The 15956-nt window shown below is 39.9% G+C and overlaps 1 protein-coding gene and 1 pseudogene across 1 annotated transcript; one reads left to right on the top strand and one right to left on the bottom strand.

Moving 5' to 3' along the window:
* Positions 1–7346: 7346 nt before the first annotated feature.
* Positions 7347–14078, bottom strand: LOC139296175 (immunoglobulin lambda-1 light chain-like). Its single transcript, XM_070918511.1, has 5 exons — positions 14036–14078; positions 13617–13943; positions 9938–9985; positions 7973–8452; positions 7347–7856 (listed from the first exon to the last, which is right to left on the bottom strand). Exons 1-5 carry the CDS (start codon positions 14076–14078, stop codon positions 7690–7692), a joined length of 1065 nt encoding a protein of 354 aa, XP_070774612.1. The 3' UTR covers positions 7347–7689.
* LOC139296273 (uncharacterized) lies at positions 10798–11543 on the top strand (annotated as a pseudogene).
* Positions 14079–15956: the final 1878 nt, after the last annotated feature.

The raw sequence follows: 15956 nt of genomic DNA, 5'->3' as shown, positions 1-15956 counted from the left end.
TGTGGTGCAGCGTGGTTTGTATGATTCGGTACTGACAGCGGGATTGGTTAGCTGGTTAGCTTAGCTACTAGCCTGCTGGATAGCTAGCAATGTGCTGCTAAACCTGAATATAGGTTATTCGTGGTGTAGCCAGTATAGTTAAACTTATATTAGTTATTGCACTTAAATTAACTTGCAGACATTACTAGGTAAAAGCTTAACATCTGATGACGTTAGCATCTTAGCAGCGCTGATGAGAGCTACAATGTTAGACGCCGGTTAATTGATATAATCAATGAATCACGGCTATAAATCGAACTGAACTCAGTGTAGGCTAACTGACGGCTGAGTTTTGGAGTGGTCATGTTCTTGCCTGGACCTGGAACTTGAAGAGAAAAACACAGTCGCCGAACTCCTTTAAGAGATAATTGAGGGCTACAGCCTACAGCCAAATGAAGACTCTGTGTCTCTTGGCGATTCAGAAATAGGTTTCAGTTCGATCTACATGTAAAGATTTTAATCGATATGCCGTGTGGTCTTAAAATGACAGACTTGTGAATGGAGTCTGGTCTGAGAATATGTATTAAACGTCACTAGCTAAAAATTGAATTAAGCTAGCTACCTGCATGGGTCAAGTGATATAGTGAATAACAGTGGCCGAATTAAAACTAAAATAAGAGTATTGTATTAATTATAGCCTTTAAAAAGTATTTATTATTACGTGGATATTGTTGCAGGTTCTGATTTGGTAGTAGCAGTAACTCTGTTATTTATTGAGCTGATGGCCTATTGGAGGAGTAGTATTTAAAGTATTCTAGCAGGACCAACACTATATGTAGTTGTAATGTTTCCCAAGTCAGTTCAAGTGTATGTATACAGCTCTTTAGACACAACACAAGTGATCCAAAGTGCTTTAAAAGCATCAATCTGAACACAGATGTGGACAGATGTACTCCAATACACAATACATACACACACAGTGAAAACAAGAGATGAGTGATTGATGGACTGTGATAACTGAACAAAATAAAACTTCTTTGAGGAACAGACAAAAGGCTCACTCTCTGACAACCTCCGATTTCTATCAGAGCTAGTAGAAGTACTGGTAATATTTGTTGTAGTATTTACTGTATTGTGTTTAGAAGTAGTGACAACAATAATGCCAGTAATATGAATCATTTACTGTTGTTTGTTTTTTATCCACTAGATGTCATTGTGATTTTCTGCCTGCTAAAACAGAGGAAAGAGCATCATCATATCGTCAAGGCAACCATCATTAGCGTCATCTGGATGTCCTTGCACCTCCTCTGACTAACCACAGGGTGGTGGTCTTTCTCTTTCATGTTTAATGTGAAAACAGAAATCCACCACATGATAAACTTTAGTTTGAAATCTGTCACACAGCCGTGGTGGAAGAACCTTTCTAAGGCCGCGAAGAGACACGTACTGCCAGACATGTCTTGTTCGGCGATACAACTGCATTATGTTCCAACATTCTTCCAACAGTTTTTCATGGTGAAAATGATCCAACTGGTCAGAGTTATAACATTCACAGCAGAACAAACAGCTTCTTAAGTTAAAAGAATTTATGTGGTTTACACTGTCATTACATTGAAAGGAGATTTGAGAAAAACATTTTCAGAAGACATTCAATTTTTTAATGAACGAAAAATGAGTGGAAATAGTACTTCTTAATACGTTTTATGTTTTCACAAATGCTTTTATGTATCAAAGGAAGTTAAATAGAATTTCAGTTTAAGCATTCAGATGGTTCCAAAACTAAAATATTCAGATTGCTCTGGCGTCAGACTGTTTGACATATGCAGTTATACCAAAAATATACCAAAAAATCAGTCATACTAAACTTTTTCACAGAAGGTATTTTGATACGAAACTGACGACGCCTGAATTCCATTTAGCTGCTTCAGTTTCAGGGACCTGGTACTGAGCCTGTTGGCTCACTGTGACGTTGTCGTGACTTACTGGGACAATAGAACAGAGGCAGCATTACTGTTATATGGACTGTGCTTTTCCTACTATGACTAGTCAAAATGTCTGCTGTAAAAAAGGACAGCGGCCTCATCTGTCCGCCGCAGGGGCTGATGGGAGGTCTGAGGACCTGTTGGAAACCACGTGGCCCCCGTCTGATCTCACGGCTCGTCCTCGTTTGGCCTCGGCTGCATCAGAGCGCCACTTCTCCCCAGGTTCACCAGAGGAAACACCGCTGCACACAATGCTTTTCCTCCCAGCTGCTGCTCTGTGCTGTCTGTGTTCAGGTGAGTGTTTCCAGCCAATCAGAAGGCGACAAAGTCAACCTTTAACAAACACTGGCACACTGACCTTCATCTGTCTGTCTGTCTCTCTGCAGCGCTGGTTGCCATGGCAGCAGAGCTGATTCAGGGTGATTTAACATTGACCAGGAGAGTTGGTGACAAAGTCTCCTTCAGCTGTGAAGGCACTGACCAGTGTGACTATGATTATATATTCTGGTACCAGAAGAAAGACACAGAAACATTCACAAGGATTCTGGATATTAAAAGGAGTAATGGTGACATATATTCAGGCTACAATCATCCTCAGAAAGAAGATTTCTCAGCTGTGAATAAACAGAACGGCTTTGAGTTGGAGATCCAGAAGGTTAAACTCTCTCATTCAGCCACCTACTACTGCAGCTGTTGGAAGGATGATCTCCACAGTGAGAAATGATCCCTGCAGCCTGAACAAAAACCAACAGATGAACAGATGTCAAACAGTGTTTGTGACAGGAAGAGAGCAGGAAACCACAGCCCAGGTCCACATATTTCACCTCCATCTCAGCCAGTCACAAGCTGAAGGCAGTAATCCTCTGCTGTGACCTGCTGCTAGAATAAAGTCCATTCCTCCCTCACATTGCTAATCTAAACTTCCTGCAGCTCCTTCACAGTAAAAGCCTTCCAGCATGTTCGTGTCATGTCTATAACTTATAATTATTTGGACAGAAAATCAGAAAAAACAGATTTTCCTATATGACGGTACATCGCAGGTTCCTGTGGATCGTGGTCGCGGTACACCTGCAGCCGTGGGCCTGCTTGACTCCCACTGCTACAATTACTATTATCAGCCACACTTCTGTTATTATTAAAGTTGTCATTGCTATTATTAGTCATATTTCTATTATTATTATAGTTGTTATTACTGTTGTCGCTGTCCAACGGCACCGTTTTTTTGTATCAGTCTGTTTCACTGTGGGAGGAACCACTGAAACCTCATCTTTGGCTCTGGAACTAAACTGTATGTAACAGGTAAGACTGAGCATTCAGTCTTTGGTTTATTGTAGACGTTTTTAAGTTTTGTTTTGCACCAATTTTCTTGGTCAAATCGTAAAACCTTCTAAATTAACTTCATTCAAATGCAGGATTAATGAACGTTACAAATACCCAGAATTTGATCATCTCAGTGAATATGCATTATTTGTTGTTTCCTAAATGTTGGTTATTTGTGTGGTATATGATTTTAACATACTTTGAATATCATATGGTGGTAAAAATATCTGTATAGTATTGTAAAGTCATTTACAAATGTTAATTTGTATGACTCAAGATATATTTATATTATATATCATATATATATATATATATATACAATTGTAAATTACCATCACATGTGTATGTTTACTGTAAATTAAAGTATATTAAAAATAAATCAAAAACCATTATATACCATGTATGTCATGTATGTAATTTCATATAAACTGCAGATGATACAAATATAAAAATGACAAAAGAAAAATATTTATATATATATATATATATATGTATATGTATATACTCATACATATTTTATATGTATGAGGTTTCATAGTATTCTATTTACCTTCACTGATATACGTGGGGTGGACAAAATATTAGAAACATGTCTTAGTATCATGCATAATAAAAAAATTTAACTGCACCACAAAGTACCATATATATATATATATATATATATATATATATATAAACCAAAGTTTTGATTGTTTTCTGATGATAGCTGTATTAAATATTCATTTTTATTATAAGATATATTTACTGTAACAGAAAATAGATTCACAATTTAATGAAAGTAAAGTAAGTATGAGATTGCGGCTAATATACTTCATATTAAGCTAATTAGATTAGATAATTCATAGATTTATATAAAAATTTTCTTTTACATATCTATATCAGGATATATATCATGAACAATATAGTTATTATATTCTAATTGTGAAGAATAGTTTCAATTATGACTCTCATGATATACACCATTTCTCCGATGGTTATTAGAGTGTATTCTCTGGACTTTGTGCTGTATTGATGAGCAGTTTAGTGATCAGAGTCCATGTGGTCTCCAGGATCAGACTGAATGCAGTGCAGTGCTGCAGCTGCAGCTGTTCACTGTGTGAATGCGTGTCTGTGCTGCTTGTTGCTGCCGTCAAACTGCAGATGAGCGGGAACTCCCACAACACCTTTCAGTATTTTTATAATATAATGCTTATTTTACACATAATATTGAATATTTCTATTTATTTTCTTCATATTATCAGCGTTAGATACTTTTTTTTATCCCAATGTTCTTTCTGATAAATAAAGTTCAGTTTTCTCCTTCTAATTCTTTGTATTGATAATAGCAGAAGTACTTTTATCTTTTATGATTGTCTATATGTCTCGTTCTTTGATTCAATGCCCAGTTTTAATAAATTCAACTAAAATATTTAACTTGGGACTATTTTTGACTTTTCCTTTCCAGATAAGACAAACTGTAAATCATTTCATTGAACATCTTTGAAGTGGATGTTATTAAAAAGGGAAGAAATATACATGTTTACCTTTATAATCTAATAATCATAAAGAAAGAGAGAAAGAGAGAAATAAAATTAGTAAAATAAACACTGTCAACTTTAATCATTGAAGAACTTTAAGGATGAGCCAGTGAATCTTGTTCTCGTGACAAGTTGAACATGAGAGTTTATTTTAGTATTGAGGCTCATTTCTGTTAGTTTACTGTCTTTGTTCGTTGGGTTGACCTCTCTCCGTCTGCTGCACTGTAACAAACAGGAAGACTGACTGAGTGTTGAGGATGTTGTCAATATGCATCAATAATGATTTCATTACATCCCAACATAAAATCCTGTATTTCACAGTTCTTTATGCTGTGAACCTGAACACTGATCTATTTGTAGGACTGCGGTCCTCCAGCAAAATAGTTTAACAGACACATCCGAACCAGACATGAACCATCGGGTCAGGAAACACGATGTGTTGTTCTGGAAGGCACTGACAAAGAGGCCCTTTAGTCACTTCTGTGTGAGGACTTGTTGGCACTCATCAGCACCTGGTGAACACTGTAAAGTGCACCTTTGATCGCTAAAGTCCCCGTGAATAAACTCCATGGACGTGACCTCCAGGGGGGTCGTCACTGTTGGTCTCCGGGCTCAGTTCAACTTTGTGTGGGTGGAGGGCTCAGTGGAAAAAAGGCTTCCAGACAACAAGAGCAAAGACCAACAACTACAGAGAGGGTGAGGAGCTGATGAGTGTGTACAGCAGCAGATATGAATCTGTTCTCAGTGGTTATCAGGACTCATAAAAACCTGTTGACAGCCAATCAGCTTCCTTTCCTGCAGCAGACGGGCTGTGTGGCTTTCTGCTCTGCAGCCTCCTCACCGTTTCACATTAATAACACAATGACTCTGGTTAAAGACTCATTCCAGGAACTTCAGTTTGATTTCAGCGCTCACTGATGATGTTGATATTATATATGATAATGTGTGTTAATAAATCAGGATTGCTGCTTGTATTACTTTCTGTTTTTTGTTCATGTTTATTTTTAAATGTCAGTGTTTCTGAAATCTTCCATCTTCTCATAAATGTCTCCTCTCTACAAAAAGACAACTTTAGAGGAACTTTAAGTTTCTGTCATCAAAGTGTTTCAACGACCATGAGAGGATTTTAAGCAGTGACTCCTCCACTGCAATATTTACAACAATATGTCGTCCATCTGTGATCATTGATCCGACCAACAGAACACAAACCACCCTCAGACAGAAACACAAACCCCGGAGACAAACTAGACATCTTGTTGTTTCACCCCCCTCAGAGAAACAGCTGGATCTCTTTTTGAAGCAGAACTAGAGCGTCCATGTTGGTTCACCTCAGGTCTCATAATGAGGTTACAGCTGATTAAAAACCTGTTGTTTTAGTTTAAAATAGTTCACCTCGTTAACCCACTGACCTCCTGTGAATGACCTTCTAGCTTCAGTTGTTATCAGTGCAGCCGTCTGTGCTTCACTCACACAGCTCCACCTGTGTCACATAATTGTGGCATGAAGCATGTTTTAAAGCTTCACGTCTATTTTCCTCTGACTTACAGACATAACTATCCTGATGTATTGTGTGATGCTCTGTGAATGCTGTCAAAACACGCATGCACAGCTGAATGACTCTGGTGTAAAAACTGATAAAAAACTGAAGGTGTCGCTGTTTCCTGCTTTTGTTACGAGATGCAAAACTGCTTCCTGACCCCAACTTGTAACATACTACAACATATTAAGACATGTGGGACAGGATCATAGCCTGCATACATTTTAAACAACAACACCAAGACAATTTCTAATGTATGTTTATTTCTTTTGTAACATATTTTGAATGAGAGCTTGAATGTAAATGAGGTCATATATGAGTTATATCCTTTCTAACTTTAACTTTTGTGTTTCTCTGTGAAACATTTCGTGATTCTGTCTTGAAAAGTGTCTCATAAATATAAATCTTAGTTTACTTTTAATCAGTAACTATATCAATCCATTTCATCTTGATAAAGCTGTAACAGTTAAGTGGTATTTTAGTGGTTCAGAAATAATAAAGAAACACATCATTTCAAACTTCAGCGCGACTGATGGAGCCGCCGTGTGATCATTTTATAGCAGTTGTAGCTTCAAAGCAGCTCGCTCTGCTGTTTGTTCATGTGTGTAAACAACAGAGTCATCAGCGTAGAGTTTTACATCCACACTGACACAATTATAAAAGGGGGTCAGCACTGAACCTGGTGGCACACCCACACCTACTGACTTGTATATAATAGCTATATGTTTCTGTTTGCTTGTCTTTGTTTAGCTCTGTTGTCCTTCTTTAGCTGTATGCTTATATTCATATCTTCCTGTACATTTGTTCTTGGCGCTGTCTGAAAGTATATTGAGAGCTACTTACAACCAGAGTCACATTACTTGTAGGTGTCAACATACATGAAGCCAATGAAGTGGATTCTGTCTCTGATTATTTGCTATGAAGCCAAAGTGAGATCCATCAAAACAAGGAGGTTTCTAAAACACAGACTCTGTGATTTTTCAGTTTATTGAGAATGTTACACTGAAATAATCTGACAAACCTGCCACACTCTGCATAATGTCTTAAAAAGAAACACAAGAACAGAAAAAGTACTACAAACAATAAAATATCCAGCAGACAGCTAATGATTCAGCTTCATGTTCTGTTATTACACAAGTCACAATTAAAAGTGGAACTAGACTAGAGCATCAAAATAACACAATACCACAGAATTAAACAAAGTAACTGCAAATATACGTGGTTATATAAGTATTGACTGTATCTAATCTAAAAATATCAATTTCATATTTTTGACATTTATGACTGCTGATCAAAGCGATCAATGAGATGAACTGATGAGGTGTGATGGTGAGAAAAGGCGAGCAGAACACAGTCAGTCAGCATGTGTGCAGTCGGTGGACGGTCCCTTGTTTCTGAGGATCCTCAGCAGAGAGAGTCCACAGCAGTACACCAGACTCTTCACTATCAGCACTGTGTACAGCACACAGAGCAGCTTCACCCTGCACTGAGACTGGAGAGAAGCTGCTGCAGCTGGAACCACTGAAACAGAAAAGGAGTGAAAAGGAAAGGTCAGTCCTCTGCTCCTCTGCTGTCTTTGACAGCGTCTCCACATGAAGCTGAATCACTGCTGAACACAGTCACCAAGCCTTCATTACCTTGTTCTGTTGGGGCCTCCACTGTGCCCCCCTCGTGCTGGCCTTGTTCTGTTTGGGCCACCACTGTTTGGGCCTCCACTGTGCCCCTCTTGTGCTGGCCTTGTTCTGTTTGGGCCACCACTGTTTGGGCCTCCACTGTGCCCCCCTTGTGTTGGCCTTGTTCTGTTTGGGCCTCCACTATTTGGGCCTCCACTGTGCCCCCCTCGTGTTGGACGGAGCAGCGGTATTTATACGTGGAGAGAGCGTCCAGATCAATCACTCTGATGGCGGCGGTGCATCTCGACTCTCTGAGCTCCAGCTGCTCTCCCTCAGCAGGGGGCAGCACCTCCTGAGGACCATTCTCCTTTCGTCTTCTCCAGGAGAACCGGACCAGAGGAGGAAACATGGCTGAGGCCAGACACAGCAGGGAGCTCTTCCCCTCCTGGTGGGCTCTGGATGCTGCTGGGTACACGCTCACCACGGGCTCCACTACCGGCTCATCTGCAGTTTGACGGCAGCAACAAGCAGCACAGACACGCATTCACACAGTCAACAGCTGCAGCTACAGCACTGCACTGCATTCAGTCTGATCCTGGAGACCACATGGACTCTGATCACTAAACTGCTCATCAATACAGCACAAAGTCCGCTACATGTACTGGCTTCATCTATATATGTAGTACAAAATAATTTTAATATAATCATGAAATGTGTCCCTTTAACATTGAATCGTTGTCTGTATTAATGTTAATTTACATATTATAATAAAGGTCATATTTACCTTCACATGAAATGCAATTGTCATTTTCAAGATAACAACATGTATAACACATTATATATTGAACACCATATACTTTACACTAACCACTAACAAACCACTGCATCAGTAATTTCACATTTTTTACTTTTTTAATTTCATATATAACACAATTAACACAATATGCTCAGATATATGACAGAAAGACTCAATAAAACTCATATAAAACAATAATACTGAATACATTATAATTTAATATAATATTATTCCCATGTTAGGGTTAATATACATTTTATAAAGAATTACAAATTTTCCCTTCATTTAAATTTTAATTGTCATTTCAATGATTGCATTATGTAAAGTGTAATATAGATTTATGATCATATATTTTACTCTAACCACTAAAAAAGAAATCAATACAACAGTAATTTGCTTTTATTACATGTCAAATATGAATAAAGACAGCTATATAATATAAAATAAAATGTTATTGATGGAAAAGTCACATATAAAATAATATACTATCATAATGTTGGGTTGAAATTGCAATATCTGCAGTTTCTAATTCGTAATATTTTCCACCAGATTATTTCCAAGACATATTTGTTTTGTTTTTTGAGATGAATGTTAGGCATCATATATTATTTATATTTATATTAAAATACAAATATGCAGTATGTGTGTGAGTGTGTCTGTGTGTGTCATTAAATATCATCTTACATCATATATAGAAATGTATAAATTAAAATGCATGATATCTATTTATTGTAGTATCATATTCAGTGTCTGTTTAACTGTCACAAAGTACATTTTACAATTTAAAAAGTATTTATTAATTATCCTATATACTCTATTTAAAGTTAAATGGTAAATGCTTGTCAAAATACATTTACTGACATATATTGAATTATGTTTAATATCATATATTATGTTATTTTCAAAAAACAAAAGAAGGCTCTGAATTATATCAGATACTGTAACTGTAACTTTGTCAATATGATACGTTTTCTGTATGAATCTGTTTTATGTGATGCAGAAATAAAAACTAAGTTGAGTAGTGCAGTGAGATTTTAACATCCTTTTTGATGTAACAACAGCTGCATGGCTGCAAGAACTCTCGACTAATTATGAACAAACTAACGTGAAGCCTGAAGCAGCAGAAACTCATTAAAACACATTTTCAACTTGTTCAATAAAACAACTGAAGGAAAATTAATGTTTGTTCTTACCTGTTACATACAGTTTAGTTCCAGAGCCAAAGATCAAGTGTCCATATCCTCCCACAGTGAAACAGACTGATACAGAAACCTGCTGCTGAATGTGTCAGCTGAGGTGAACGAGTCCAAATGATGAACCAGTATCATATTTCAGCTCTAATGTTCACATCAACATGACTGTCTCTTCTTTTATTGTCTTTTTAGACACACTAGCAGTGTTGCTCTATGGACGGATGTCTGTCGCTCCACTACTTTAGTCCAGATGGATTGGACCTGGACCAAAGGACGGATGGATGGATTGACGTGAAGCTTTGTACAGACATTCTTGGTCCCCAGAGGATTAACTTCATTCATTCACTTTGTTGACATTTCATCTAGCGCCACCAGCAGGTCGATGTTTTAGGTTCAGACTGAAATATCTCAACTATTGGATGGATGACCATTTAGTTTGGTTCAGACCTTCATGGTCCCCTCAGGATGAACTGTACAGTGCATCCGGAAAGTATTCATACATTTTGTTATGTTACAGCCTTATTCCAAAATGGATTAAATTCTTTTTTTTCTCAACAGTCTACAAACAATACCCCATAATGACAAAGTGAAAAATGATTTTTAGACAATTTTGCAAATGTATTAAAAATAAAACACTCAAATATCGCATGTACATAAGTATTCACACCCTTTGCTATGAAACTCAAAATTGAGCTCAGGTGCATCCTGTTTCCACTGATCATCCTTGAAATGTTTCTACAACTTGATTGGAGTCCACCTGTGGTGAATTCAATTGATTGGACATGATTTGGAAAGGCACACACCTGTCCTCTATATAAGGTCCCACAGTTGACAGTGCATGTCAGAGCACAAACCAAGCCATGAAGTCAAAGGAATTGTCTGTAGACCTCCGAGACAGGATTGTATCTAGGCACAGATCTGGGGAAGGGTCCAGAAAAGTTTCTGCAGCACTGAAGGTCCCAAAGAGCACAGTGGTCTCCATCATTCGTAAATGGAACAAGTTTGGATCCACCAGGACTCTTCCTAGAGCTGGCCGCCCGGCCAAAATGAGCAATCGGGGGAGAAGGGCCTTAGTCAGGGAGGCGACCAAGAACCCGATGGTCACTCTGTCAGAGCTCCAGCGTTCCTCTGTGGAGATGGGAGAACCTTCCAGAAGGACAACCATCTCTGCAGCACTCCACCAATCAGGCCTTTATGGTAGAGTGGCCAGACGGAAGCCCCTCCTCAGTACAAAGAACATGACAGCCCGCTTGGAGTTTGCCAATAGGCACCTGAAGGACTCTCAGACCATGAGAAACAAAATTCTCTGGTCTGATGAAACCAAGATTGAACTCTTTGGCCTGAATGTCAAGCGTCATGTCTGGAGGAAACCAGGCACCGCTCATCACCTGGCCAATACCATCCCTACAGTGAAGCATGGTGGTGGCAGCATCAGGCTGTGGGGATGTTTTTCAGCCGCAGGAACTGGGAGACCAGTCAGGATCGAGGGAAAGATGAATGCAGCAAAGTACAGAGAGATCCTTGACGAAAACCTGCTTCAGAGCGCTCTGGACCTCAGACTGGGGCGAAGGTTCACCTTCCAACAGGACAACCACCCTAAGCACACAGCCAAGATGACAAAGGAGTGGCTTCGGGACAAGTCTCTGAATGTCCTCGAGTGGCCCGGCCAGAGCCGGACTTGAACCCCATTGAACATCTCTGGAAAGACCTGAAAATAGCTGTGCACCGACGCTCCCCATCCAACCTCATCGAGCTTGAGAGGATGTGCAAAGAAGAATGGGAGAAACTCCCCAAATCCAGGTGTGCCAAGCTTGTAGCATCATAGAAGAAGACTGGAGGCTGTAATCGCTGCCAAAGGTGCTTCAACAAAGTATTGAGTAAAAGGTACATAAGTATTTACAAAAGGTGTGAATACTTATGTACATGCGATATGTGAGTGTTTTATTTTTAATAAATTTGCAAAATTGTCTAAAAAACATTTTTCATTTCGTCATTTTGGATTATTTTGTGTAAAATTTTGAGAAATAAAAAGAATTTAATCCATTTTGGAATAAGGCTGTAACATAAAATGGGTAAAAAGTGAAGTGGTATGAACACTTTCTGGATGAACTGTAGTAACTCTGGTGATCCTCTGACTCTTCATCAGCGCCATCATCAGGTCAACATGTTCATGTGTCCAATACTTTGGTTCATGACCAAATCCCTGCAGAACTGATGACATTCTGACTTTCTGTCTGTTTGGTGGCACCTGGAAGTTGCTCGACGTCCTCCCTGATTCATATTCTTCATATATGTTTACAATCTATCTATAATACAGTCGTCCTCATTGTACATATTGCTATTTTGCTATTTTGCTCTATTCTGTATGCACGACGTTTATTGTAGGCCTGGTCCTGGAAGAGGGATCCCTCCTCTGTTGCTCGTCCTGAGGTTTCTTTCTTCAAGTGTTTTTTGGGGGTTTTGTCCTGATCTGAATCGAGGCTCTGGGGACAGAGGGTGTCGTACGCTGTACGGACCGTAAAGCCCCTTGACGCAAATGTGTGATTTGTGATATTGGACTATAAACATGAAACGGACTTGACATTCCCATCGGCCTCAGCTGAACTTTGTGTTCAGTGCTAATGAGCAAATGTTAGCGTGCTAACACGTTGCTAACTAAGATGTTGAACACGGTGAACACGATACCTGTATTAACATGTTACCTGTGTGGCCGTGTTTGTTTGTTGGTTGGTTTGTTCATCGCATCAGTTTGTGTAACAGCCACTGGGAAACCTCCTGGTCCTCCCAGTGACCAGTCCGCCCTCGATGACACAAAGTCATCTCACCCTTTGTTGATATAAAAACATTGATTTGTGCAAAGTCTTTCATTCTCCGGGGAGCGTTCAAGTTCTCACTGAGTTTATTCAAAATCAAGTGTTGGTGTAGAGAAACTTTTGTCCTGATGGTGGCGCTAGAGGAACGGTCAACAGGTCACCATAAATGTTAGGATTCATCCTCTGGGAACCAACAACATCCGCAGGACATTTATGGACAAATGTGGCAACAAAATCAGCATCCTAATGACCCGCTGCTCGAAGGGCAAAATCCTGAGCTGACGTGTGTCCAAGATTTGTCTTTTAAAACGTCATAAAGGGAAATGATCTGGTGAAATCTACTGAAAGGTGTCCAACAACAAGTGCTGCTGGAAGTGTTTTCTTTAAGAGCACATTAGTGTTGTGAGGGAGGAATGGACTTTATTCCAGCAGCAGAACAAAGCAGAGGATTTTAATCTTCATCTGGAACAACAAAGTTTGTTGTTGTATTAGACAACATTTGACTGAAGTTTCACTTTTGAAAAATAAAAGGTGTGTGTTGTTTTACGCTTTCATCTGGACGATGTTCTTATTCAGTTTCTGCTTTTATTGTTTTCTCTTGATCTTGTTCCATCATGGTGCGTCTGTGTTGCCAGTTTGTCCTCACTGTGAGGAACAACAATAAACCTGCTGGAATATCTGATACAAATATAAATGAATATAATATGAAATAAAGCCCTCAGCTCAGTACGTCTGTGACTCTGGCTGAGATGGAGGTGAAATATGTGGACCTGGGCTGTGGTTTCCTGCTCTCTTCCTGTCACAAACACTGTTTGACATCTGTTCATCTGTTGGTTTTTGTTCAGGCTGCAGGGATCATTTCTCACTGTGGAGATCATCCTTCCCACAGCTGCAGTAGTAGGTGGCTGAATGAGAGAGTTTAACCTTCTGGATCTCCAACTCACAGCCGTTCTGTTTATTCACAGCTGAGAAATCATCTTTCTGAGGATGATTGTAGCCTGAATATATCTTACCATCACTCCTTTTGATATTAAGAATCCTTGTGAATGTTTCTGTGTCTTTCTTCTGGTACCAGAATATATAACTACCGTCACACCGGTCAGTGCCTTCACAGCTGAAGGAGACTTTTTCACCAACTCTCCTGGTCAATGTTAAATCACCCTGAATCAGCTCTGCTGCCATGGCAACCAGCGCTGCAGAGAGACAGACAGACAGATGAAGGTCAGTGTGCCAGTGTTTGTTAAAGGTTGACTTTGTCGCCTCCTGATTGGCTGGAAACACTCACCTGAACACAGACAGCACAGAGCAGCAGCTGGGAGGAAAAGCATTGTGTGCAGCGGTGTTTCCTCTGGTGAACCTGGGGAGAAGTGGCGCTCTGATGCAGCCGAGGCCAAACGAGGACGAGCCGTGAGATCAGACGGGGGCCACGTGGTTTCCAACAGGTCCTCAGACCTCCCATCAGCCCCTGCGGCGGACAGATAAGGCCGCCGTGTGGTTTTCCGCTGAGTTTCAAAGGGGAGGGGAGGCGGAGCCGAGGAGCAACGGACGGTTACCATGGAGATGGAGGACTGCATCCTGTCTGCTGCTGCTGCACATCACTGACACGTCAGTGTTTGTACACAGGTGTTAACGTGACAACAGAGCTCATTCTGCTTTCATTGCAGTTCATCACCTCTACTGAAGTATTTCAGATCACTACAGGTACATTAGAAAGAAGAAGAATGACCAGCTGGGCTGATTTTAACAGTGAAAAGGATCAATTCAAGGCAGGAACATATAGTTGTATATCTCAAACTGAGACCTTCGTTCTCCAAAATTCAGTTTGTGTTCGATCTTCAAATGTCTGTTGTTGAAACAGAAGGTGAAGGTTACTGTCAGCCAGCGGAGGGGATTCATTGATCATTTACACTATTTATCTTTCTTTTATGATCATTATCTTGAAGTTGTTTGGAAATGATTCTTTTTTCCCAACAAACACAAAGTTGGATTTGTAAAGTGTTCTACACACAGAACAAAAGCGTGGCTGGTCAACCAGTTGCGGACCTGAGCAGCTCGGTGGAAACTTGCGTTGTCCCAGATGACAATGTACCTGGGCATCTATCTGCTCCGGTTGAACGATCACGTTGTGTTGTGCGTCCAGGAATGTGATGAGACGCTCAGTGTGGATGAACTCACTCTGTCGCCGTTTTGGAACATGTCACTGATTTCTAGGATTTGACTTTGTATTTGCTTTAGTTTCACGGTGTTGTTTTCTAGAACCGTGTTGACGAAGACGTTCCCTTCCAACTTGTGGTGGTAATCTTTCAGTTCTGCAAAGGCTACAAATCAAGTCAAATACTGGAGATACTGGAAATACTGTGTAGGTATGAATACAGTTCCCAGTCTCATACATACACGAAACATACTCTCTGTCTACTGGCAATGCTGTACTACAGTAATCATTGAGTACTGTATTGATATGCAGTACTACAACACTGTACTAAGAGTAGATTTCTTGAACCTGCACAAGTTTGATCGTACTCTCTGCCCAGCCTCCCTCATTGTTAGACCATGGTGGCCCGAATCTCATCAGAGATTATGGCTGTCCTTGGTCTTACTCCTCCCTGTCCTCCTCCTCCTCCTCCTCCTCCTCTTGCTATGCCTCACCTGTGGCCCTTTAATTGCTAAACCTCTGATTGCTATTTGAACAATTGTGCAACATGTGTTAAGTTTCACATTTTGAATGTCAGTGTGTTCCATGTGAACACGAGAGATTTTATTCATGAAGATTGTTCCAGATATAGAGAACTGGATGTAGTGTTCTCAGTGGACCCGAGTGTAAAGCAGGAAATGTGCTTGTATTTGATCAGAATTGGTTCAGGGGGTTGGTACATGAGTGACAGGTTGTGGTCATTGTGTCTCAAGAACCAATGTTAGTGTGTAAACAACTGAGAAACAAACTGTAATAGTGATACTGCTCCAACTCCTGAACTGCTGTTACTGTGGAGAACAGATCCTTCACTCTGCTGCCCTCTAGTGGCTGTAAGGACACACTGACTCACACACGAGGCCTCTACTACTGCTTCTGCTACTATTCCTACTATTACCAGGCACTACTACTACAACTACTGTGGCTGCTGCTGCTGCTGCTGCTCCTAACAATACTAATAACTCTTCTACTTATGACTTGACTTGACTTTCATTATTAATTAACTGATTAATCGTTT

The sequence above is a fragment of the Enoplosus armatus genome, chromosome 14 (assembly GCF_043641665.1).
Source record: "Enoplosus armatus isolate fEnoArm2 chromosome 14, fEnoArm2.hap1, whole genome shotgun sequence".
In the NCBI taxonomy this organism is placed as follows: domain Eukaryota; kingdom Metazoa; phylum Chordata; class Actinopteri; order Centrarchiformes; family Enoplosidae; genus Enoplosus; species Enoplosus armatus.
Note: the sequence above shows the minus strand (reverse complement) of the source record. Positions and strands in the feature narration are given on the sequence as shown.

Coding starts and splice junctions, on each gene's coding strand:
- LOC139296175 (XM_070918511.1), bottom strand. CDS start 14,078: ATGCTTTTCCTCCCAGCTGCTGCTCTGTGCTGTCTGTGTTCAG. Junction 9,986..13,616: donor TGGGAAGGATGATCTCCACA/GTGAGAAATGAT, acceptor TCACTGTGGGAG/GATATGGACACTTGATCTTT. Junction 7,857..7,972: donor GGAGGCCCCAACAGAACAAG/GTAATGAAGGCT, acceptor TTTCTGTTTCAG/TGGTTCCAGCTGCAGCAGCT.